Consider the following 26011-nt stretch of genomic DNA (forward strand, 5'->3'; position numbering starts at 1 on the left):
TGTGTGTGTGTGTGTGTGTGTGTGTGTGTGGCTAGCTCAGCCCACCAGGGGGCGGGGCGGGCTGGCATGTGGTGCTGGGGGATTGAACCACAGTCCCTGTGCTTTGCTAAGCTTGTTCTAAGTAGGTGCTTTAGACCACTGAGCCATCTCACCAGCCCCTGCTTTTTTTTTTTTTAATCATTTATGCTATGTCTTGCTTTTTCATTGACTCCAGTCAATCTTAAGTTGTTGTTCTTTGTCTCATCTTGTAGCTGCTGTATTGATTTCTTATGGTCTCTTGCTACTTTTTTTTCTTTTTTCTTGCTACTCTTAAGAAATCTTTCTTTTCATGATTTTTGACCACAAGACTGCCTTTTGTGCCTGAGATCCTGCCCTCACACTGGCTTAATTGCTAGGGATACTTTCAGTGGCATTTTTATTCTCTTGGATATCTGTTTGAATCTGCCCTGTGGATTCCATTTCTTTCCTGCGCTGAGCGTTTGGGACTTCTTTAATTTTCTTAAGCTGTTTTTTTGTCCGTATCTGTTCTAGAGTCCCCTAAGCATGGTTTTCAATGTGGACACTATCTTTACAGTTGTCTGGCAAATTATTTTTGATTTGATTTTTTATTCTAGAGCCTCATACAATTGATTTGTTGTTTCAGAGAGGTAATTGGTAATTTCAGAGAGGCCAGATGGATGGCTTTCAGAATTTCTCAGCTCGTTGCCCCATGGATTTGCCTTTGGTGAACTGGATGTCTGGGATTCCATCTTGTATAAGTGCCTTCTCAGTTTTTCTTTTTTCATTTGATTCCTAGGTTGATGCTTATAAACTGCCTGTGGTGGGTTGCTTTATTACTAATATTTAGAATCCTTAGGAAATGACTTCTTTGAGGTGTCTTTCAGTAGCAGCAAACACAGGCTAGAAAATGACAAATTAACCATCAATTTGCCACCTTTAACTGTATGAACTAGATTTGTGGTTATATAACAATCTAAAACAAAACAGAAAATTATACATAGTATATAAGTCCTTAATATGTTTTGCCCTCAGGGTTTAGAATTTCAAATGGGTTAGAGAGAAAATATCTTTTTTTGGGAGAACCAGGGATTGAACTCAGGCCCTTGCGCTTGCCAGGCAAGCACTTATTCTACTGAGCCATCTCCCCAGCCCCTAGGGAGAAAATAGAGAAGTGGAAAAAGAGGAAAAGAGTACAAGGCTGGAGGCAAATGGGAATCACTAACTTTGGGTAACTTGCAGAACACAGGAGGGAAAGAGAAGGAAGAAATAAAAGGAAGAACAGAACAGCAACCACAAAACTAGAAAACGTTTCCGCATTCATAGAAAAACAAGATCAAACAATGGAGAAAAAAGACAAAAAAGGGAGGGAGTCTCTTCAGGATTGTCTCTGCTGTCACTGTCAAACAATTTGTAGAGACAGTCTCAATCTGTGTTGATTTATCCCCACAAACTAGCAGTAGCTTTTTAGCAGCGTAGTAAGTAATCTCAGCAAGCCTGTACCTTCTGACTGAAACAGTCATTTGACCTGCAGCTGTCAGCATACCTTCCACAGTCCTGACCCCAGGCTGGCAGCCACTAGGTGGAGCCAGTAGCTGCTCTGAGAGGTGGTGGGGCAGGGGGAGAGGGAGAACAGAGAGAACAAAGAGACAGACAACTGAGCTCTCAGCACTTACTGGATACCTTTCTGTGCTCCCGCCCCGCCCCCGAACTGGGGGTTGAACTCAGGTCATTGTGCTTGCCAGGGAAGCACTTATTCTACTGAGCCATCTCCCCAACCCCTATGTGCTCATTTTTCTGTCCACTCTGGTCACAACCTGATTTGGCCAGCAGACTATGCCTTAGCATGTCCTAATTATCCTTGGGAGGCATTGGCCCTAGCTTTCCTCCTGTCAAGCCCCTCACTCATTTTTTCAGATTCCAGCTCAGATATCACTATTATAGTTCAATATTTTGTGCTTAACCCCAGTCTAAATTGGGTACTCTTGTTTCTTTCATGGCACGTAATACAACTTGCCTTTATATACATAGTTGTAGGATGATTTGTCTAATGTCTGTCTACCACAGACTCTGAGATTTCTCAGAGTAAGGACCATGTATCTTGATTAAATTTAGTGTTTTTCTCTAGTGTCTGTCATATAGGAAGGTCTTATTTAGTATTTGTCAAGTGAGTGGTCAGAATAATAGTCCAGCATTTTACCCTAGCAGACCAAATATATGTAACTCTTAGGGGTGATGTTATAAGGCTGTAATCCCAGCTACCAAGGAGGCTGAGACAAGAAGATCACAAGTTCAAGCCTAGCCTGGTGATTGTAACAAGACGACCTCAGGGTTTGGTGGGTATAGCTCTGGTACGGCACCACTAAATATAATCCGTAGTCTCCCATGTATACCCATTCATATACAAAGTAACCAGGCACATTTGTTCATTATTGGTTATTGAATGGCCTCAGTGCTTTTTAAAACAGTTATGCACATATGAAACAATGATATGCCTAACCATTTTAATATATACATTGTCAGGATTTCAAGCTTAGAGAATTTACTGTATTTGTGTTGTTGTCTGGGATACATTTGGGAGGAAAGTAAGCTGTTATGTAGGTATGTCTTGTGTCCACTTGAAAATGTGAGCTGCAAAGTTTCAAGTGACTATAAAAAAATTCAGTGAATCAAAATTTGTATTTTGAAGACAAAATATTGGGAACTTTTTTCAGAAGCAGGCATTTAATTAAAGCTCTTCATGGAAAATTAAATGAAGACCTTAATATTATACAGAAAAGGATAATTTAGAGTAGTTCACTAAAATGATGATAGCATTTAGGCTTCTGAACTAGAGTATATTGCATGAGTTTGCAAGAATGTTTTATTTGGTTAACTTACATACACTGGTGCTGTATTATGTTGGTGAGAACTAAGTAAATCATCTTAAACTATGTTTTCTCTAAGATTTCTGAAAATCCTCTCCAAATGCAAGACAGTAGTGCCCTCTCTTTCTTAAAGCAGTGGTCAGGTAAAACAAGGACAGATAAAATAGTACAGTAGGGTAAGAGGGATATAAAAATACTCAAACCAGGCCAAGTGGTATTCACTTGTAGTCCCAGCGATTCAGAAGGCTGAGCAGGAGTTTAAGGCTAGCCTAGGCAGCATCCTAAGTCCATGTCTCAAAACTACCTAGGGAAAGGAGCTCAGTGAGTTAGCTCAGTGGCAGAGTGTTTGCCTAGCCTGCTCAAGGCACCCTTGGTTCCATTCCCAGTACCACAATCTACAACAAAAAATCTCAAAATGTACAAGATGAGGCTCCTTGGTTAAATTTTAGTTTTGATAAATGAGTGTATAGAAGTTCTCATTATAAATTAAGTATGGTCTGATTTATGTTCTCTATAGTTGTTCCCAGTTGTGTGATTCTAGTTGGATTTTGTAACATACTGTTGCATATATAAATTTGTAGGAGCTGAAGTTCAGTTGAGTTAATCCTATTCTTTCTTGGAAGGAAGGGATTAAATTCTCACATAAGCTTGGTGAGGGGGCCTGCCCCTTAGCTCAGTTCTTTAAGTGGCTGCTTCAACAAAGCAGTCAGGCTCAGGTTGTTGTGGTTCGATCCCGACAACTCAAGCCAGCCAAACCTGCCCTGAAGGCATTTGGAAAAAAAAAAAAATCCTTCACATAAGCTTGGTGAACCATTTTTAGAAGAAAAAGACAAGTTGGAAATGATTTTCTTGTGGATCTGGTTTACCTATTTTCTTTCTCTTACTCTGAAGTTAGAGAAACTTATTTTTTTGTTTTCCTTATTATTAATAGCAGATGTGTTGTAAGAGAAACCCTTGTACCCTTTTTTTAATGGTATAGTTAAAATGTAAATTCACAGGTTGAGGCCTGAGAAATATTTGATGCAGTAAGAGCTAAGCTGAATTGTTTAGGATTGATAGTGAAAAGCAGACACCATGGTTCAAATGCGCTTCTCTTCTCATTGCCTAAATGATTTTTTTTATGGTGCTAAAGATAAAACCCACAGCCTTGTGTGTGCTAGGCAAGCACTCCACCAGTCTGCTTTGTTAAGTTGTTATTACCTGGTAAAGTATAGGCTCCACTTCCTCTTGTTTTATAGTTTGTGGAACATTGTTTTATTGCCATTCATGCTTTTGGCTGAATTTTGGTTCAGAGTACAAATGAGTAAAATGTTTGAGGATAATTGACATGATCATAACATTTACTGTCCTTCCCTTTCTAGGATCACAGCATGATTATTCCTTTATTTAAAACTTTTAATTTTTCATAGTAGGTATTGCAAGTCTCTTGTTAGTGTTTAATCATTTCAAAGTGCCAAGTGATTAACTGTGGGCTGGCATTCTTTGTGTACATTTCAAGAGCCTGATGGAAACCAGCTCTTGTGTGCTGTACTCTTCCCAGACTGCAAAGCCTTTTCTTTGGAGGACTGTTCTAGATTGGCAGCCTTCATTATTCTTTAGTTTTTAGATAACTTGACAGATGGCTTATCCTTTAACTTGCTTGCCTGGTTCCTTTTTGTTGTTGTTGTTACTGGGAATTGAACTCAGGACCTGTGCTTGCCAGGTGGGCACTGTGCCAGTGAGCTAAATCACCAGCCCTCTCTTTGCCTGGGTTTGTTTTTGTTTTTTAATTTTGCAATTATTCATCATTGTATAAAGAGAAGTTCTGGTAAAATGTTGCCATTCTTCTATGACTTGGCACCTTTTTGAAAGAAAATGGATAGCAGAAGTTGGTTCTGCTTTCCATCCAACCTACAAAAGACGTACAGGGACACATTGCATGGTGGCCTGGAGGTTGGTGACATCTGCCAGATGAGTCCTGTAAACCTGGAACAAAATGTTTAATTTTTCTGTCTTTCACTATGCCTATCTCAAAGTTCAGAGGATGAAGGTAAGGATAAATGCTTCTTTTGTAATGCCAAATCATGTTTGAAATATTTTGTGTGTTAATACAATAACAGACTTAGTCTTTTGTAGTACTTTGGAAACTAAATCCCTTGGAGTGTATCTCAAATAAGTATCACTTCTGCTTTAGGGAAAGCATCATTAGACAAGAAAATATATCACTTAACTGACCTGCAAGCCTGTCTTCCCTGTCCCTCTTTCTGTGACACCTGTTCTTGCCTATTATATGTGCCCTTGGTTCTGTGAATATCAAGCTGACTAAATCTCTCCCATTGGAGCAGGAGTGGGATATGATATGTTCAGTCAGTGTGTACCACATATTTTGTCTTGTTCTTACAGCTTGAACATCTTGATTGACTATAGTTGAAGTTACAAAGGTGAATAGATGACTGGTAAAGGACATATGAGAGATTTTAGCTGTGAGATTTTTAGAGTTCAGTTGGATGCCTACCACTACCATCTTTTCTTCTGCCTGGCCCCTGATAGATAGCCCATGATACATACCCTTTGCCTGTTTCTTTTCATTGACTTCTCATTGTCTCCTGACAATGGAATCTTAATAAAGTAAATTAAAATTTGCATGATGCCTAAATGTTACTTTGAAAGCATGTGTTATTAACCATTGATATTGTTTCTACTTCTTTCTACCATCTTTGGGGATTTCTATACCTAGTTGACCAGGGAACCTTAAGAATACCTTTGGGAAATATACTTGGCCCTCTTTGTCTACAGATTCAACAAGCTGAGGATGAAAAATAATTTAGGGGAATAAAAACAACCCAGATACTAAGTACAAGAATGGCTTAAACTCAAGAGTCTGGAGTTAGGCTGGGTGACACAGTAAGACACCTATCCTTTAAAAAAGAAAAAAAGGACTAGGTATGCTAGTGCATGCCTATAATCCTAGCACTCCGGAGGCTGAGGCAGGAGGATCACTACCTGCCTAAACTATGTAGTGAGCCCCTATCTCAAAATAAAGATTGCATCTATAATCAATATGTACAGACTTTTGATCATCATTCCCTAAACAATACAACTTTACTAAACATATACATTATAGTGGATACTATAAGTAGTTTGAAGATTATCTTAACTGTATAGGAGGCTGTGTGTAGGTTATGGAAACACTGTGCCATGTTGTATAAGGGACTTAAGTCTCACTGGATTTTAATCCCCTCAGCAAGTCCAGGTAGGCAACAAAGGATAGTGCACTGTGGCAGTGATTCTTTAGGAGGAGTTTATAAGAGGAAGATCATCTAGCTGCAGAAGGGAGTCCCTGCTCCACCAGGTGACATCTGATGCTGCTGTGGTTTGCTGGAAGCAGCTTCGTCTACATTCTTAGAAATAACACTTTTCTGGAGTACTTTTTTGATAAATTGTGAAATTTTGTGAAACATCAAGAAATTTGGAGAGGGCCCAGGGAGATGGCTCAATGGAATAAGCGCTTCCCTGGCAAGCGCAAGGGCCTGAGTTCAATCCTTGGTTCTGCCAAAAAAATAAAAAAATAAATAAATAAATAAATAAATCTGGAGCATAGTGTTTACCATGAAGAGGTACTGTAGCCCTGAAGTTTTAATAAAATTGGATTTAAGGTAGATGATACTAAGCAAAATCAGCTAACATTTTTTATGCAAAGAGACCAAAATTAAAATCTTGATGTAACTGGGGCAGTGTAGTATATGTTTGTAGTCCCAGATGGGCTGAGGTGGGAGGATTACAAATTTGAGGCCATCATCTTGCCTCAAAGTAAAAAATTAAAAGTACCAGGATGTAGTTCATTGTTCCCTGGGTTTGATTCCTAGTACCTCTCAAAACCCACCTTAATACACACAAGTGCATCCAGGTGAATCTTTGTGGAAACCACTGAAAATTTTCCATCCTTCCATTCTCCCTGAACGTGTGGTAGTAGCCATGAATTAGACAGTAATAGAGTTACAGGGAAGGTTCAGAAAGGGAACTGAAGCTGTACCCATAGAAGGCAGCACTGGGACATTTCCTTAGTGAGGGGGGGAAAAAAAGCCAGCTCCATGAAGATGGCCTGGAGTAAACCTGCCCAAGATCAAAGAAATCAAAGCAAGACCTTTGATTACTCCCAGTGCAGCAAACAGTGTGAACATGAATGTGATAGTGTTGCTTCCCCACCAGTGATAGTAAACCTTTTAGAGCTTTCAGTGATAACGGCCAGCTGCAGCACAGGTGCCATGGTTTTGCCACCATGGCCCTATCCTCATGTTCATGAACAATAGGCCATAGTGGGCCTGGGTGGTGACTCAGTGCACTGTGCACTGCATTATAGCTGAACGGCCCAGGGCCCAGTTCTGAAAGCTTTGAGATCTGAATTTACTCATTCTGCCATTTAAAAAAATTTAAGAGGGCTGACTGTGTACCTCAGTGGTAAAGCCTTTGTGTAGCGTGTACAACATCCTGGGTTTAGTCCCCAGCACAACATGGATGGATGGATGGATGGATGGATGGATGGATGGATGGATGGATGAATGGATGAATGGATGAATGGATGAATGGATGAATGGATGAATGGATATCCTGGGGGAAGATAGTTTGAGACTGCACTACATTTCCTCATATTGTTGCCCACTAATTTTACTTCCATTGATAGATCTTGCCTGCAGTAATTATTGTGCTGTTTAAATGGTAATTTTATTTCCCTTGTACTTTCTTCATTATTAATGGAATTTTTACGTAAAGAACAGCTGACTTACCACTAATGTTGAGGATTGGGTGTTTATTTTATCCTGTGACTATCAGTTCATTTTTGTTTTGCTTCAGTGGGTCCAGCCTTTAACTCTACATATGTTATAATCACACAAGTACTAGTTTTCTGAACTGTGAAAAAAAATAAAACTTTACGGGTAAGAGTAAAACTCTCTTTCATTTTTCTCCCAACATCAACCCAGTTTTGTTATCCTATCAAGTATTTAAAATATTTATTTTCAGTTTTTCAAGATGGGATCCCTTTATGTAGTTCAGACTAGCTTGAACTTACTGTAGAGCAAGGCTGGCCTTGAACTCATGGCCATCCTCCTGCCTCAGACTCCTGCATTCCGGGATTATAGGCATGTGCCACCACACCTGGCTTTACTCTTTTGAGATAGGGTCTTGATTTGCAGACCAAACTGACTTCAAACCCTCTATGTCCCTGTCCCAGCCTAAGCCTCCTAAGGGTTGGGTGTATAGGCATGAACTACCACATCCAGCCAAATTCTTTTTGTTTTTATTTCTTTTTTTTAATTTTAAATATTTATTGAGTGCTTATTAAAAAAAATCAAAATTTTGACATCAGCTGTTTACTTGATTAAAAAATCTAAAAGATAATATCAAATAAAAACCCACGTGAACTACAGTATAAACACAAATAAAAATAAGCTTTGCCTTATCTGTCAGAGCCAAGGCACTCTTCACACATCACAAATGCATGTTCCATACACAAGTATCACTTACACTGACTATATGTAGGTCTTGTTTTCCTGTCCTTTCTTGTAGGGCACAGTTGACTTTTTTTGTTTTTCTGTTGATCTAGTAGATCTTTGGGATGTGGCACTTTCTTGTTTACTTGTCAGCTCACCACTGTGGTCTGTAGTTTTTTCCTGTTTTCCTCTTCTGTAATGACCTCTTATGAGTTCCAGTCCCAATTCTCTTAAGAAATTTTCTTCACGGTATTTTGCACTTGTTATTTTCTTCATAAATTATCAAACTGTTTATGCCATACATGTTTAGAATCAAGTAAAACACAACCCTGGCCAATGCTTTGTGCTTCAAATGACACCATAGTTGCTGCATAGCTCATCAACAGCATCTACTCAACCTTTGGTTTTGTAGTAGAAAGACTTCTACTCTGTCAGAGTTTCCCTGTTGATATTTCCACTATGGTGCAAAGTTGACACCAGAAGTATCAGTTTGTTATTCTTTGCTATTTATGAGGACAATGCTGCATCTTTCTGAAATCCAAAGACTGTACTATTCAATTCTCTGTTTTGAAATTGCAACACATCTTTTTGGAATTTCCGCTTTGCTCTTGTGTACAGTTTCTGTGCTGGTCAATTTGTGCTCTGCGTAGGACAGCCCAGCGATCTCCACAAACAGCTCTTCCTCAGAGAAGCTCTCAAGGAACATGAGGAAGGCCGTGGTAACTACACTCCTCAGGTTCTTATCCAGGAATGATTGCAGGGTGACATCCTCATTCATTGCAACAATTTTCACTGGTTTCTGGAGGCAGCCAGTGATGTACAAGTGATTCCAGCCTAGCAGGTCTTCAGTCAGGGCACAGATGCTAATCACCCCATACTTGAAAAGCCTACCATCACACAGGATCAATGGATTATAGTAAACTCTGGCGCCATAGTTATTTTGAACAGAGATGATTATCTTGGGCCCCAAAAGTTTTAGGAGAGTAGTGGCTCCAATTCTTCTTTAGGTTCTTTGAACGTCAGGCAACGGGATCATCTACCATGAACAAATGAAGTCCAGCATGACATCCTTCTGGTCTGAATTGGGCCCAGCCTGGTGGTATACCCCTGAGCCATAGGTGAAAGCCAGGCTCAACTCCTCAGGGAAATGGGACAGGATCCTTTGGAAGGCCACTCGTGAGCTCTGCAGCACCATGGGGCGGGGTGAGCCTGTCAGGGATGAGAAGACTGGGGTGGGGACCAGCCCACACTGGAGGTGGGACACCAAAGATCTATGAAGGTCACCAGCAGCCCACAACAGTGGGACTGGAACCTTGTCAAGGTGGGAGACTGGCCACGCCGGCTCTTGTTTCATTTTTTAAATCTTTTTATTTTTGTTTTAGAGGTGGGGTCTCACTATCTCAACCAGGTTAGTCACAGACTTCAGTGCTCGAGTGATCCTCCTGTTTCTCTGTCTTCCAAGCATCTGGGACTATAGGCATGTGTCACTAAGTGTTCCTTTAAGATTTTTTATGTGTTTGTAAATGCACATACCTATAGGGGAAATCTATTTTTACAAGTCTGAGGACTTTTTTGCTTTCTTTTTCTTTCTTTCCTTTCTTTCAGAAGAAACGGTATGTTTTATTTTCTTTACTTGCTTTTTATTACATACATCTTGGTGGCCTGTTCGTGCTATACATACAGCCCTGCTTCATCATTGGGAACATCCATAGAGTATCTATTGGGCAAATGTTCTTGCACATGACTCCAGATGTACAACACATGTGGGGTTGTTGGCTGTGTCCCTGCATTTTTACAGCCAATCCATGAACTGCTCTCCCAAGTAGCTGATACTTTTCACCTTTTATGCTGGCACTGTGACAGAGTACTCATTGGTCAATGATATTTGATGTTTTCTTTTTTATTTTTTTGCGGTACCAGGGATTGAACTCAGGACCCTGAGCTTGCCAGGCAGGCGCTTATTCTACTGAGCTGTCTCCGGGGCCAATAATGTTTTCTATATCTAAAATTTTGGGCTGTTTGAAAGTTAAAATGATATTTTGTTTTTATTTGCTTTCTTTTGAGATAGTGAAGTTTGATTTATTTCCACGTAATTGTTAGCCATGTACATTTCCTTTTCTGTGGTTTGCCCATTTTAACCATTTTCTTATTGCTTTGTATGAGTTCTTTGTATATGCTACATTTGTTCATTTAACAAATAATTTGTTGGTCTCTAACCCCCTGGCCTTGGTGTAAATACTAGGGTATCAGCAGTACAGCTTCTAATTTTACATTCTGAAGAGAAAGTTGCATCAAGGCAAATCTAAATAAAATGAATAGGGGGCCAGTGAGATAGTTCAGTGGATTAAATGACCAGGTTCAATCTCCCGCATTACATGTTCTACTGGGCCACCCCCAGGTGTGCTGAGCTGGCCACTGAGTCCAGGTGTGGTGGTGCACGCCTGTAATCTCAGCACTGCAGAGGCTGAATACAGGGATCACTATGAGTCCAAGTTCTGTAGTAAGATCCTGTACCAAATACATTAAAAATAAAAAAATGAATAGGTATGTATATAAAAATAGGACAGTGGTTAAGAATGTATTTCCCTGTGCCTCTATCCGCAGACTCCAACTCCTGGACTTTTGCTATTAGGCAGGTGAAAAAGAAGCCTTCTTAGAGAAGATAGAGATGAGATGATGAAGAGAAGCTGGCCATGAGAAGTGTCCAGACAGGGAGAACAGTATGTGCCTTGGGGCAGAAGTCCTAGTGAGCAAGGGGAACAGACAGACAGGTCAGATTGTCACAGGGGGAGATGATGTACTCCTTAGTGTGAGAGATGTTACTCTCAGGATCTCTTGAAGGGCTCAGGTCTGCTGTAGGAGGAGAGCTTCAGCAACTCCTCCTTCCCTGTTTGGGCTAGGTTATCAAGTAGTTCCTTGGTCTAGGATTTATGCATCAGGAGTGGATCATTGGGTTTGTGGTTATTTCAAGGCATAGGCCTTTTCTTTAATAAAGGAAAATTTTCTGTTTCAGATTACCTAGGAACAGTACGATTTGGGGTTATCACAAATAAACATCTTGCGAAACTGGTTTCCTTAGTACACTCTGGAAGTGTGTATTTACATAGACATTTCAACACATCACTTGTAAGTATTTTGAAATTGTGTTTGTAATAGTGCAGTGGTTCTTAACTTTGTGTAGGACACAGACTCCTTTGAGAATCGGATAAAATCTGTGGACATTCTATCTAGGAAATGCACATAATTTTGTCTGTACATTGAGAGTTCTTACAAGCCCACCTAGAGCCTGTGCCCCTGGTTAAGAGTCTGTGCAATAGAGAGCTATTGACTGTAACATCAAGACATTCTTTGTGTATATTCTTAGATTTTGATGTAGCCTTGTTAGTTTGTCTTCTTGGATGAAATTGCAGTTCCTCTGTTGGAGAGTTGTTACTCTGGGCCGATGTTCTCAGAGTCTAAACTTCCACTGGACGATGTCTTTTGTTCACTTATTCCTTTCATGAAGAATAGTGATGTCATTTGTTTTTGTCCTTAGCTGATGTAATGGAGTTTTGAAATTCTTATCAAGTCATAACGAGAAGTTCATGGCTTCTTATCCCAGAGATTCTTGGTGCAAATATTATCTCCTTTGTTCCCCAATTTCATTTGCTTTTTGGTGGGACAACTCCACTCAACTATTTCTGAGCTTTGGCCTATACCTTGCATAATCTTGTGCTTTTCCTCTATCAGTGCTACTTCCTCAGTCACATCACTGAGTGTTTATTTTTCTAAAGTGTTTTCTGTCCCTTTAACATTGTCAGTGTCGGTGGCTTATGGTCCTATGAAGATCAGTGACCTGGTCTCTTTAATCTTGAGCTCCCTTGGATCAGCGGTGCTATTGGGCCCTCTCTGGGGGAGCTACTTGCTTGTCATGATCCTAACTTCTGTGTATAGCTAGGAGTCTAGCTTTACTTGCAGTTTTGATATTCCAAAGTCAAATGTATTTTTATGTTTTTCAAACAGAAATGTTTGTGATGGCGTTTGAGTGTCTGTTTTCAAATTCCTATCATCCCACTTTGAGCATTACTGCTATGATTGTCTCCCTGCCACCCATTCATTCTTCATGCTTGTCTAAGCTTCTTTTGGCTTCATATGCTTTTGCTAGCTATTTTTTTTTATGTTCTTCATTTATAGCATACATTTATACATATTTATAGTAAAGGGAAGAAATTTTAAATGGAGAAAAAATAGGAGGACTATGAGGTAAAGCCAGGTGTGGTGGCACACACTTGTAACCCCGTCACTCGGGAGGCTGAGGCAGGAGGATCATTGCACATTCGAGAACAGCCTGGCCTCAAAGTGTGCTAAAGGCCACTACATAGTGAGATCCTGTCTGAAAAATACAAAAAAAAAAACCCACAACTATGAGGTGACATTGAAAAACAAATAAATTTACTGCTTCAGTTGGATAGTACTTAAAGGTATGGTTTTATCAGTAGAGTTCCTTTTATCAAAGAAAATACTGGAATAGCTGTATTTACAAAAATAAAAACAGTAGTCATGTATGGTGGTACGTACCTGTAATTCCAACAATTGGGAGGCTGAGGCAGGAGAATTGCCGTAAATTCAAGGCTACCCTAGGCTACATAATGAGTTCGAGGCCAGTCTGAACTAGTGAGACTTTGTCTCAAAGTTAGAAAAAAAGAATAAGCAGGGGCTGGAGAGATGGCTCAGTAGAATAAGCGCTTCCCTGGCAAGCACAAGGGCCTGAGTTCAATCCCTGGTTCCGCCAAAAAAAAAACAAAACACACAACACAAGCTGGTGAGTATCCATCATGAAGTAATTTAAATATTCATTTTGGAGGGTATCAAATATTTCATTTTGTGAAACTCTCCAAAGCCTCTCTATGGAAATTGTTCCAAGCAAAGGTTTATATTATTAGACTTTGAAAAACAATTTTATGTTTACGTACATTGACTGTTAAAGAAAACACAGAAAAGCTTAGTTTCTCTTTCTTCCATCTGATACAGAAACTGGGCCTTGTGCAGATTTTGGTTATTCACACACACATCTATTGAGTCCTTGTTCTGTGGTAGGTAGGATTTCATCCAGTCAATGAAGATGCCCTTGTAAGCAGTATTTGTAGGCCGGGTTTGAGGGAACAAGGTAACCTAACTTCATAATTCTTGTTCTTGTAGATGGGCCTTGGTCTTTTTATAAACATCTAATAGTGGTTCATAGCTCTCCTTGGACAGGTTGATAGAGGCTGTTATGGCCACCAGGAAACAGGCAAAATTACTTGTGTGTAGGTGAGTCCATATAAAAGGAGGAGGCTGACCTGAAAACCATTTCCTGAACCCACTGTTGCTTTCTCACCACTTGTGAGGAAAGGCTGTCTGGAGAAATAGTTACAGCACAGGCAGTTGTGGTGGCTTCGAGGCTCCTTTTCCTCCCTGTAGTGTGGGCTAACCACCCGGGAGGACAGTGCTGTGTACTTTGGTCCTGTCCTGGCATGCTCACCTTTCCTTTGTCTGTGTATTGTTCCTTTGCAGGTCTTCCCCAAGGAGGTCATGAACTTCACAGCTGAGAACATCTACAAGTGGGCTTCAGAAAACCGAGAGACACTCTTGCAATGGCTGCAGCCTCATGGAGGCAAGAGTCTCCTGCTGAATAACGAACTGAAGAAGGGACCGGCACTCTTCCTGTTCATACCATTCGATCCTTTAGCCGAGAAGCACCCCCTCATAGATGAGGTCAGAGTCTCAGTGGTCACGGTGCTAATTAGCTCATACTTCTCTCTCTACACTAAAGGCTGTTAGCTGCTGCAGTGATGCCACTATTCTTTCCTCCTCTAAGTGGACCTTGTGCAGATTTTGGTTATTCACACACACATCTGTTGAGTCCCTGCTCTGTGGTAGGTAGGGTTTCATCCAGAGCCACACTTAGGATGGGGACTGCCCAGGCCTCTTGGGCATATTTAGTGCCAGCTGCTTGGATCTGAGGTCAGTAGGAAAGATGGGAAGTCAAATTCTTCTTCTTTAGAGAAAAAATGGTCTCTTCCTGAGGCTTTCTCATTGAACTTCCAATTTGGGGAGTGGGAAGAACATAGGCAGGGATTGGTGTGGCTTAGGAGGAGATGCTGTCATGGAGGGTGGCCAGTATTATCAGGACAGCAGAAAAATGTGTGGCTCAGCAGCCAGTTTCAACAGCAGGTGTTGGAACACCTTGTTTCTCTAAGCTTTTCGTGTTGCACAGATAGACAGAATGGCTGTCAGAGGTAGCTATCACCAGGAGTCTGCCCCTTCCTCCTTTTCTTGCTTTCTGGGGCAGTTGGCTCTTTCTGAATGTGAGTTTATTTTATACATGGATTGTTTGGAGGCACTTAGGGCAATAACAATCAGCAGAGAGAGACTGGGGTTGCTAAATTAGATTTAGAGGATTTTTTTGTTCTTTTTTTGTTTGTTTGTTTTTGTTTTTTTTTTTCTTCAAGGATCCCTTAATTGGCCAAAGCCAATTTCAGATAGCTAATGTACCACAGGCCAGGCCATGCAGACACGGCCTCAGCCCACACCCCTTGACACTCACCTGGCCCTCCAGGCAGGATTTCTTGCAGGTTACCCCTCTGAAGTTTACTTCTCTGGAGTGTTTTTGTTGGTAATTTATCCCTGTTAGGAATCTTCTAAACCGTATCATTGTTTTGGCTTAGAGGAATAAGAAGAGAAAAATAGAATTGTTGTTTCTTCCCCTCTGGTGAGGGAAGCTTTAAAGTAATAAAACTTCATTTCTTTAGAAAATGTTTGCTATACAGGTACTTGATGAACTAAGATACTCTTTCATGTGAGTAGGCCTTTGCCATTTCTAGTATATAAAGCCTTTATAGAAAAGGCAAGATTTCAATTCAGGTGGTGACTACAGTTGTGGATGTTTTACTTTTATTTCTAGAGGTTTCTTCTGCAGAACTGCTGTCTGCTTTGGGCTTGCCAGGGCCCTGGGTAGGGTGTCTGGCAGGACCCCCATCCTCTGCAGAGGGCTGTGATGGGGTAGGTTCTTGGTGAGAGGAAGGACCTTGCTTTACAGCCCATTGTTCTTCTATAAGTGGTTCCCCTACATTTCACCTCTCCAGTACCTACAGACAGGCCTTTTTGTCACAGCTGTGCCTGTGGCTCCTGTCCTTGGGTTTCCAGTATACCTGTGAGGCATGTAGATTCCTCAACCGCAGCTTATGGTTGAGACAGCTCCTTACAGTGTTGTAATTGTATGGATGAGCCACTGTTTGCCTTGCATATTTACCCCAAAGTTTTGGGCTAGTTTGGCAAGTGTTTATTGAATACTTTGCTGTACACTTGGGGGATAGGATATATATGTGGCAGTCTCAGATTTCTGTCTCAGGATAGTCCAGCAAAGTCTGATCCAGCCCAGGCTCAACACCAAGAGGGCTCATAGGGTTAAGAGAGGCTTTTTGGGGATGGGGAAGGATAGCCTGATCCTGGAGGATTGAGGGAAACTAAAGGAAAGAAGAGCTTAAGGAGAGGAAGCAGTGGGAAGTTGCAGGTCTAGGGAAAGAACCCAGGCTCTGTGGTACACTGCTATGTATCACTGGTGTAGACAGCAAAAGAACCTTGGAGGGGAGCCCTAGGTGCTCCTCTGGAGTCCAGAATTCACTGTACCCATTAGAATCATGTGACCAATGAAGAGATGGGGCCAGGGCAGGATGGTTTCCTGGCAGCAAGATTTGAAATGGGAAAAGTAGTAAGAACCTAAACTTGGGTGGTGCAGGACAGCAGCAGCAGCCATGAGCAAAGATGAAGAAGCCATTGGTTCACACTTACACAAGATAAATTGTAAGGACCTTGGAGCATAAGGTAGTTTCATTGTACCTTTGTAGGCCTGACTTTGGGCAGGAAATTGAGGAAGCTTACATTGTTGAGAAGAGAAAGACTATACAGTTGAGGAAATGCCAGGCGAGGATATTTGAGATGGTTGTGGTAAAGTGGATAGGGTGTCAGAAGTAACTAGATGGTAGCTGCCCTTAAACATATGAGGGCCAGCCAGAGAGCTCAGCAGATTAAAGCACCAGCTTAGGCAGACATAGGGGTTGGGTGTTCAAGCCCTGCCCTCCCATGCTGGCCCCATTGCCAGGGAGCACTGCACCTGCAATCCCAGCACTTGGGAGGCTGAAAACAGAAGGATCACTACAAGTCCAATGTACATAGTGAAACCCTGTAGACCCTGTCCTAAATATTTTAAAACAAAACAAAACAAAACAAAACAAAAAAAAAATGTGAACCTACATGGAGAAGTACAGATCCTGCCTCCAGCATCATGTGCGAACGCCCAGGGCCTCCAAGATGGCTCTAGAGAGGTTAAAGGTCAGCAGTGTGCTCAGCCAACAGAGTTAGTGTGGCTTATTTCCAAGCTAAGCATTTTTTTACAGTGTCCATATGAGTCTGATGACCAGAAGCCTTGCTATTACAGTGACTTAGGGTTTCCCTAGTGGGAGAAATGGATTGCAGTGTCTGTAATGCAGACATTCAAAGTTACTTGCCAAATTTTTCCTTAATAGTTTATGTAAATTAAATATATCATTGATATGGTAGTAACAGGATGTAGCCTGGGTTATTTCAAAACAGTTCCGTTCATTAGAGCGAAGTAAGAGTGGCTTACTGGGGCTGGCGAGATGGCTCAGTGGTCTAAAGCACCTACTTAGAACAAGCTTAGCAAAGCACTAGGACCACAGTTCAATCCCTCAGCACCACATGCCAGCCAGCCCCGCCCCCTGGTGGGCTGAGCTGGTCACACACACATAAATAAATAAATAAATAAATAAAATTAAAAAAAAAAAAAAAGAGTGGCTTACTCCTCAAGAGCATTGCTATATACAAAATACTGTCTTCAGTTAAAGATGTTCTTCAAATGGCTGCTTTGTGAATGACAGTAAAACTGATAGATGGGAGGAAAGAAGATTCTAGAACTCCTAATGCTTTCCTACTTGAATTTTTTGTAAGAGAAGACAGTAAATCTTGAAGTTTTATGAGGTGTTTGGGGACAGGTGATGGGACTAGCTGTCTACTATTGCATCACTAAATACCAGATAGTTGTAGAATGAACCTGGAACAGAAGAGACTGGTGGTTCAAATGGGCTTGGTCTGTTAACATTGTGCCACTAGAGCCTCATGTAGATAAATTGGAGGTATTTCTTTGCACAAAAAACAAAAAGCAACCCAAAATTTGTTTTTTGAAAATTAGACTTACACTGATTAATTTTTTGTACATGTACACTTCATTACTTCTCTCTGTCACACTCACCCATACTTAATGTAATGAAATCCTGAGTGACTAAACACCTTTTAGCTAACCAGTGACATTTGATTCGTATACCTTTTCTACTTTCAAGGGTAAATGCCTTTGAATTATAACTTGCTCATCTTATGAAACTAGGATTAAGGTGAGAGTAGGACGTAAAGTTACTCCATTTGAAAATGGAAGACTCTTGGAGGAAAAATTAGTTTACAGATTACTAATCTTGATTGGAGGATGACATGGTTAATTTCATCAATAGAAGGAGTATGTGCATTGTCCTGAAAGGCTATGCCTTCTTCCAGTGCTAACTGAGCATTCGGTATATACCTGGCTTTGTGATAGGCTCTCAGAGTAGCAGGATAAATATGTAGGTCCATAAGCCTGTGGGAAAGAGGAGTGTCAGTCATCTGAAGGCTGTATGTTTAAAAGTAAGAGGAAAGGCCAGGGATATAGCTCAGTGGCACAAGTTCCTGTCTGGCAAGTGCAAAGTCCTGAGTTCGATTTCCGGTACCCTAAAAGTAAGAGGGAGAGAGTAATGAAAGTCTAGTTACAATGGGGAAGAAAAGGGTGGTATTCTGGAGAGGAGGGGCTGCATTTAAGGCAGGTGATGACACAGAGGATAAACTGAGGATCCTCTGAATTTCTAGTTTAATGATGCTGTATTTTCCACAGAAGGGTTGCAGGAGAAGGAACAAGTTGTAGAGAAGATAAGATGAGTGAGTATGGTTTGCAACACTGACTTGCCAGCCTTCTATATGGCATGAATTTATTTGGCACTGTTTGTGCTGTAGAGCATTTTAATCCACTGGTTAGGTGTTTGGAAAATTTTTAAATGTATTAAGATAGAGAAAAAAGACAGGAGTTTTAAAGGGTAAGGGAAAGTACACTTAACTCAGAGTCAAGGGGTTTAAGTTCTGTTGTTCCAGTTCTTTGAGCTTTAAGTCCTGAGCTGAGCCACCTCACATTGGTTGTAAACAGAGTGACATGTTGTAAAAACTAACCTAGGCCTCTGAAGCGAGTTTGGTGTGACTGTTCCCACTTCAAGACATCCTTCTAGGCTGTATTCCTTTATTTTGTAGAGGTAGTAGAGGTACTTTCTAGATGTAGCTAACAGCTGTGGGCTTTCTCCCTTGGAGTCATCCTCATCACCTCTGCTCTGCTTTTCAGATCACCGAAGTGGCCTTGGAGTACAACAACTGTCACAGGGACCAGGTAGTGGAGCGCCTCCTTCAGCATCTGCGGCAGGTAGATGCACCGGTGTCACAGTCCTTGGCACCAGAGCCATCATCTCCGCTGCCAGACACATCAATGACAGCAGCATTGCCCTGCTGCAACACTGTGGTGCTGCCCCAGGGGCACTCCTTTTCCAGGACCCATAACATCTGCGAGCTGTGTGTCAACCAGACTGCTGGGGGCATCCGGCCGAGTTCAGTCAGTGTGCCGCAGTGCAGCTTCTTCCAGATGGCAGCGGCTCTGGATTCCTTCTACCTCAAGGAGCAGACCTTTTATCACATGGCATCGGACAGCATGGAATGCAGCAATTTTTTAACTTCCTATAGCCCTTTTAGCTATTACACTGCATGTTGCAGGACCATAAACAGGGGCGGGGTAAGCTTCATTGATTCTGAACAAGGTATATTTAAAACCCCAGGCACTGCACTTTCTTCCCTGGAGAAGTGTGAGGCCACCACCCCCAGCTCTGTTCCTCACATTGAGGAGAACGGGTATCTCTTCCCTGAAGTGGGTATGACCAGCACCACCTTCACAGGCCTGAGCTGCAGAACCAACAAGACCCTGAACATCTATCTTTTGGATTCCAATTTATTTTGGCTATATGCAGAGAGACTGGGTGCTCCAAGCTCCACCCATGTGAAAGAATTTGCCACAATTGTTGATGTGAAAGAAGAATCTCACTATATCTTGGATCCAAAACAAGCACTTGTGAAGTTCACCTTAGGTACTGTAAGCAGTTTACCTCCCTGAGTATAAGTTTTGCAACTGGGCATGGTGGCACACACCTATAATCCCAGCACTCTGGAGGTTGAGACAAGAGGATCTCTGCACATTCGAGACTAGCCTGGGTGCTACAAAAGTTAGCACAAGGCCAGCCTGAACTGCATGGCAAAACCCTGTCTCAAAAAAAAAAAAGCTTTGCTTAACATAACTAACTTGGGTTAATGGGTCTTGTTACTCTTAACTGTGGGAGTGACATAAATGCTGTAGCTAATTTTAAGCAAGTATTTATTTATTTATTTATTTATTTACTTATTTATTTATTTTGGTACTCTGCATCAAACCCAGGGCTTTTATACTGAGCTACATCTCCAGCCTTTATTTTTTGCTTTGTTTGATAGATTTTGGTTTTGGTACAGGGAACCAAACTCTGCATTTGCCAGGCAGACACTTATGCTACTGAGCTACATCCCCAGCCCTTGCTTTTGGTTTTTTGAGACAGGCTTTTATGTATTTCAGTGTCAGTTTGAACTCACTATGTAGCCCAGGTTGGCTTTGAACTCATGGCAGTCCTCCTGTCTCAGCCTCCTGAGTGCTGGGATTATACCATCATGCCTGACCTCATTTTAAGTTTTTAGACAGTTTGTCATAAATTGTCCTTACCTGTTGGTCATAATTTAAAGAGAAGCTAAATTTGTCTGTTAAATGGAACAGAAACTTCCTACGTCCAAATTTTGGAAGTTTGTCAGCATATTATGTGAAGAGTCCACCTTTCTAGATTGATGGCTCCTGTCACGTGTCTGAAGGTAGAGCCAGTCTTAGCACTGTGGACGCAGCTGCTGTACCAGTCAGGAACATGAGAGCTGTTTGGCAGGGGCTGATGAAGTGAGCCATTAACACAGCATCATTCTAAAAGAGCTTGAGAAGATAGAAACAACACCTCGCCTCCTTTTTGTCTCATGGGTTTGAAATAAATATCAAGGCTTTTAGGCTGGAGGGGTTCCACTGCAGTTTTATGGCAATGTTGAGTGCTGTTCTGATCTTGAGTGCCTAGATTGTAACAAGTAAGTGTCAAGTGCAGTAAATGTCAAGTTGCAAACCAGTAGCAATTACTTTTCAGAGCTTAAGGCTGTGTTTTGGGAAAGCACCCCACAGCTTTGTTCCTGGAAGTTGACAACAACAGTGAACTATTCACTGTGCAGTTCCCTGGACTTTGTTGCAGTCCCTGACATGCACACAAGAAAGCAAAATTCAAAAACCTTATTAGATTAGCCTCACTGGAAACTCAGGGGTGACTGAGTTTACCAAATAGAAAAGGAAGAATTTGGTAGGGAAGGAAACTTTATTTGTAAATTTGGAATGCCAAGAGTACATTCAGAGCTTCTAAATCCTAGGCTCTGTAGCTACCCTCTTCATGCCCTAAGTGATTCATGTTTCTTACATTGGTCGTGTTTATTTTAGGATTTATGCAAATCTGAGTTTTTTGTACCAAATAATATATTACAGTCATTAAGGTTTGTTGGTGCTTAAAAGACTGACCAACCACTTGTTTGTTTTTTTGTTTGTTTTTTATTTTTGTAAGGAAAGGTCTACAGTGTGTTTAGGGTCTCACTACCAGATCAGACTTGTAATGATCCACCTGTTTACAGCCTCCCAAGAGCTGGGATTACAGGGGTGGGGCCTGCACCACAGGTCTGGGGATGGAAACCCTGCTTGCAGGCGCTTTAATCTGATGAGCTCTTTAGTTGGCCTGACCAACCACTTTATGGGGGACTTAAGTACGTGTTTGTTTTCTTTCTTTCTTTCTCACTACATAGATCAGACTTGTAGTGCTCCTCCTGTTTTCAGCCTCCCAATGCTGGGATCACAGGCACGCACCACCATACCCAATCTCATTTGTTGTCTCAGCATGCCCTTGGGGCAGGGCCAGCACAGCATGCTGGGGATTGAACCCCAGTTACTATGTCTGCCTAAGCAGGCACTTCAGTCTGCTGCCTATCTGGCCGGCCCTCTTTTTTTCTTTTCTTTTTTTAATGTATTTGGTACAGGGTCTCACTACACAACTTGGGCTTGCAGTGATCCTCCTGTTTTCAGCCTCTCCGGTGCTGGAATTACAGATGTGTAACACCATACCCAGTCTCTATGGGTTCCTCAACAGGTGGGGCATTTGGTGCCAGGGATCAGAGCTTGGCCAGTCCCTAGCTTGCCTAAGCAGGTGCTTAGTCTGCTGAGCTATCTCACCGGCCCTCAGTGCATGTTTTCTAAGAACACCTTGGATATATTTTCTTTAAAAGCAATAAGCTGCTACTTTTTTTTTTTCCCTCCATTTTAAACGATCTCACTATGCAGTTTGGACTGGCCTCAAACATTGATCCTCCTCCCTCAGCCTGTCCAGTGTTTTGATTACAGATGTACAACAGTATGCCTGGCCAGCATTTTTTCTTTTTTCTTTTTTTTTGCGGAACCAGGGATTGAACTCAGACCCTGGCGCTAGCCAGGCAAGCACTTATTCAACTGACCTATCTCCCCAGGCCCATGAGCTATCTCCCCAGCCCCCATTTTTTTCTTTTTTTTAAAGAAAGAGTTTATTGGGTTTTCTTGAATTCTATTCAGATCACTTGACCATTTGATGAACATAGTGTGTTTACCTTGAATTTAAGAGCTTTTAGAAAGAAACCTTTGAATTTCATTCATCTTTTCTACCTGCTCTGAAATGTCTAGCCCAGCAGTTCTTCATCCTAGAATTGGTGATTCTTAGGGGTCCTTATGATACAAACCATGTACTTGTGTTGGCTTAGAACGCTAACTCATAGCCACCTATAGGGCACTTTCAGAATTTAGATTTCAAAACTTAGCTAAGTCTTAGATATTTATCACTTCTTTAGTATTCACAGGACATTCTTCACTTCCTTCTCAGTCTGCAGAATATGTCATTGTTCTTCAGGGCCTCAGAATGAAAAGAGGAGAAAAAGAAGTGAAACTCAGATTAGTGTTGCTTCATCTAAGACAGAGACTGCTAAAGATGATGTCTCTTGTGAGAAGGGTAAACCTGTTGGCCCAAGTTAGGATTTTTATCAATGAGTTTCACTTAGGTATGAGGGTTTTTTTGTTTTTTGTTAATCTTTTTAAAACTTGAAAAGCTTGATTAAAATAAAAAAGCATAGTTTCTTGTCCTCAAATTAATGAACTTTGTACACCCTTTACGTTCCTGTAACTTGCACAGTTATTGCATTTGGAGTTGTGCATCGAGACCTTACTGATACAGATTGAAAACTCTTGAAAAGATGATGACATGTTGATAAGTGTATGCATTCTTACTTGGTACATATTTGTGGGCCAGTCCTTTCAGGAAAAAATAAGACAGGATTTCTAGACTTGGAGTATTAGAGCATCTGACACTGCATGGTGTTTTGTTATCCTAAAGGACTGTCTGTTAATAATATCAAAGTGGGGCTGGCGAGATGGCTCAGTGGTCTAAAGCACCTACTTGGAACAAGCTTGGCAAAGCACAGGGACTGCAGTTCAATCCCCCAGCTCCACATGCCAGCCAGCCCCGCCCCCTGATGGGCTGAGCTGGCCACACACACACACACACACAATAAATAAATAAATAAACTTAAAAAAAAAATATCAAAGTTAAGCCTGATGCCATCCTGGGCAGCTTTGTGCAAGGTGTTAGTTAGTGTTAAAAATGTAAGCATGGGCAGTCATTGCTGTTTTTAAAATGCAGAGTTTAAAGTAGGCCAGCTATTTTCCTTGTACCCAGAGAAGACCTGATCTCATTTTCTCTTTATTTTTAGAATCTTTTATTCAAAACTTTAGCATTCTCTACAGTCCCTTGAAAAGGCATCTCATTGGAAGTGATTCTGCCCAGTTCCCTTCTCAGCATTTAATCACTGAAGTAACAACTGATACCTTCTGGGAAGTCATTCTTCAAAAACAGGTACAGAGTCTCCAGAGAGACAAAAAATCATTTGTCCCTATTAAAATCATTTCCAGAGCTGCAATTGTTAGGGTGAATGGTCTCTTTGAGTACTGCACGTGTTAGCCACAGGACAGTCTGCTGGTGGAACGTAAGTGAATTACATGTTTTTCTAATTATATGAAGTTCTTAAAACACATAATTGGACCAGGGAGATGGCTTAGTAGAATAAGCACTTGCCTGGCAAGCACAAGGGTCTGAGTTCAATCCCCAGTTCTGCCAAAAAAAAAGAAAGAAAACACACAATTGAGTAGGTGTAAATATGAAAATGTTCTGTGTAATTTCTTCATAGCTGTGGCATTGGCTGAATACCTCCTGGATTCTAAGCATAGCAGAGAAAGGAAGAGAATTCGTTTCCAAGGTGCAAGTAATACCCATTTTCCTTCCCATAGGATGTCTTGATGCTCTATTATGCCCAGTGGTGCGGCTTCTGTCCATCCCTCAATCACATCTTCATCCAGCTTGCTCGTCTCCTACCAGAGGATACATTTACTGTGGCCAGGTAAGGAAACCTGCTCAGCAGTACCATGCAGGGCTGTGCTGTCCTCATTTCTTTGCAGTACCGTCATGATGTGGTGGTGTCTTCCACTAGCCTGGGGTAAGGTGGGTTGGATTTTATTGTCAGACCTGAGCCAGGAGCACAGCCTTTTTAAGCTGACCTAATGAATTCTGAGTGTCCGTGATAGTGAGTATGTTTAGTAATATCTAGATTCATGGGAGGGCAAGTACAGTTCTGACTTCCTAGAATCCATGGGAAAGGGGACGTGGGGATCCCACTGATCTGGATTGGAGCACCAGCCCTTGTATTCCTCCTCACTGTGTAAATCAGGAAGAATCATTGGTTGATAGCCATGGATTCTTATTTTATGAGCCCTTGTGGCTGTTGTATAAACAAAGGCATTTTAATAGTTTTTGTTTTGTTCTGTTTTGCTTTTTGAAAAAGCTCACATACAGGGTTTTTATATGAGGTAGTAAATAGTTTTGGTGGGATGGGTTTCGATTTTTTTCCCCACCCTTCAAAATACCCCTCCAGATAGATTAAATAGAAAAGAGCAAATCACAGAACCAAAGAGAAGACAGAATATTGAATTCATTAGTTCTCTTAAGAGAACTTCTAAAGTAAAACCAGTTGAAAAAATGCTAAAAAGATAAACAGATGGTACTGGAAGTTATGTGCAGTGAAAGCAAAGGAATAGTATAAAGACTTTTAAGCAGTGTCTATTTTGTCTGTTATACAGTGTACCGTCAGAGAGTCTGGAACATTCAGAAAAGTTAGTAGAGTCATCACTCTCTTTTTACTGAGACATAGAAAGATCAGATAAATTTTACAGTCACACAACCTATCAGAGAAGGGCCCGGATTCAGAATCTAGAATTTTACTCTAGATCTCGCAGTTAAGATGGTTAAAGGACAGGTGAGAGGAACTCCTGTGTAAGATAGAGCAGGGTCTGTATGAGGACAGGGTACATAAATAAGTGGGGAAAGTGAACCTACTAAATGTAAATTAAAACATTTAAAAAGTGTGATTTACACTTACTAAATTCATAAATGCCTTTAAGTGACAGACTCTTGTGTTAATAAAATAAAATGAAATTTGGCATAATCAAATATAGTAAATGGAATGAGTAAATTGGTATGAGCCTCTTGGAAAGCGTTTTGGCAAAATTTGTAGGGGAAAAAAATCACAAAAGGTTATACATTTCCTAGTTAACTTCACCTTGAGGAATTAGGGAAGTAGAAATCCCAGAAAAGCATTGGCTAGTCCTTACAGCATTCTTTAAATCCAACAGTAGATAAATAGGAAGTCAATCACATTGGCCTTTGATAGTTTTTGTTTTTTGAGATAGGGTCTCACCATGTAGTTCAGGCTGGCCTTGGACTCACTGTGTAAGCCACACTGCCCTCAAACACAGCAATCCTCTTTCCACAGAGTCTAGAATGCTGGGATTATAGATGTCTACCCCCACATCTGGCTTTGATAGAATTTTTATCCATTCATGAAAGTAATGTTTTGTACACTGTTAATTGATAAGTAGACTATGAGATAACTGGTCCTAAAACTGTAAGCTTATAGATACTGCCTAAATGAGAATCCCAGGCACCAGTTTAGCCTGAAGGAATTTGAACTGGATTTTTGCAGTGCTTTTCTTTGAGTTTACTCTTTCATTGTGGTAAAAAAAAAAAAAAAAAATCAGGAAAAAACAAAGCATTTGATTATAGAAGATAGTGTTTAACACCAAAATCTTGAAAAGTGGAACTCTGCTGTTTAGAGAGGCTCTTGCTGACAGAGGTAGGCATACTTTCAGTTTTGCCAGTTTTTTTCTTTTAATTTTTTTTTCTTTTTTTTATTTTTTTGACATCAGTTATTTTTATTTTAAAGAAAAAAAATAAAAACAATGGTATAAAATCTCAAAACAAGATTTTAGGAGAGTAACAATGGTTAGTACATTGTGTATTGTTACTG

At 41.0% G+C, this 26011-nt stretch overlaps 1 protein-coding gene and 1 pseudogene across 4 annotated transcripts in view; one reads left to right on the forward strand and one right to left on the reverse strand.

Moving 5' to 3' along the window:
- Txndc11 (thioredoxin domain containing 11) overlaps positions 1 to 26011 on the forward strand; it is a 78587-nt gene that overhangs the window by 38140 nt on the left and 14436 nt on the right. For 2 of the 4 annotated variants that reach the window (XM_023711799.1, XM_004627749.3), the window contains 5 exons: positions 11346 to 11458; positions 13865 to 14065; positions 18780 to 19569; positions 23366 to 23508; positions 23940 to 24049. In XM_023711799.1, the coding sequence (XP_023567567.1) occupies positions 11346 to 11458; positions 13865 to 14065; positions 18780 to 19569; positions 23366 to 23508; positions 23940 to 24049 (1357 nt within the window). The remainder of the gene's footprint in view (positions 1 to 11345; positions 11459 to 13864; positions 14066 to 18779; positions 19570 to 23365; positions 23509 to 23939; positions 24050 to 26011) is intronic. The other 2 variants (XM_023711800.1, XM_023711798.1) reach the window with 1 other exon arrangement.
- On the reverse strand, positions 8883 to 9527 carry LOC105741718 (annotated as a pseudogene).

This window comes from Octodon degus, unplaced genomic scaffold (assembly GCF_000260255.1).
Source record: "Octodon degus isolate 3935 unplaced genomic scaffold, OctDeg1.0 scaffold00021, whole genome shotgun sequence".
NCBI lineage: Eukaryota > Metazoa > Chordata > Mammalia > Rodentia > Octodontidae > Octodon > Octodon degus.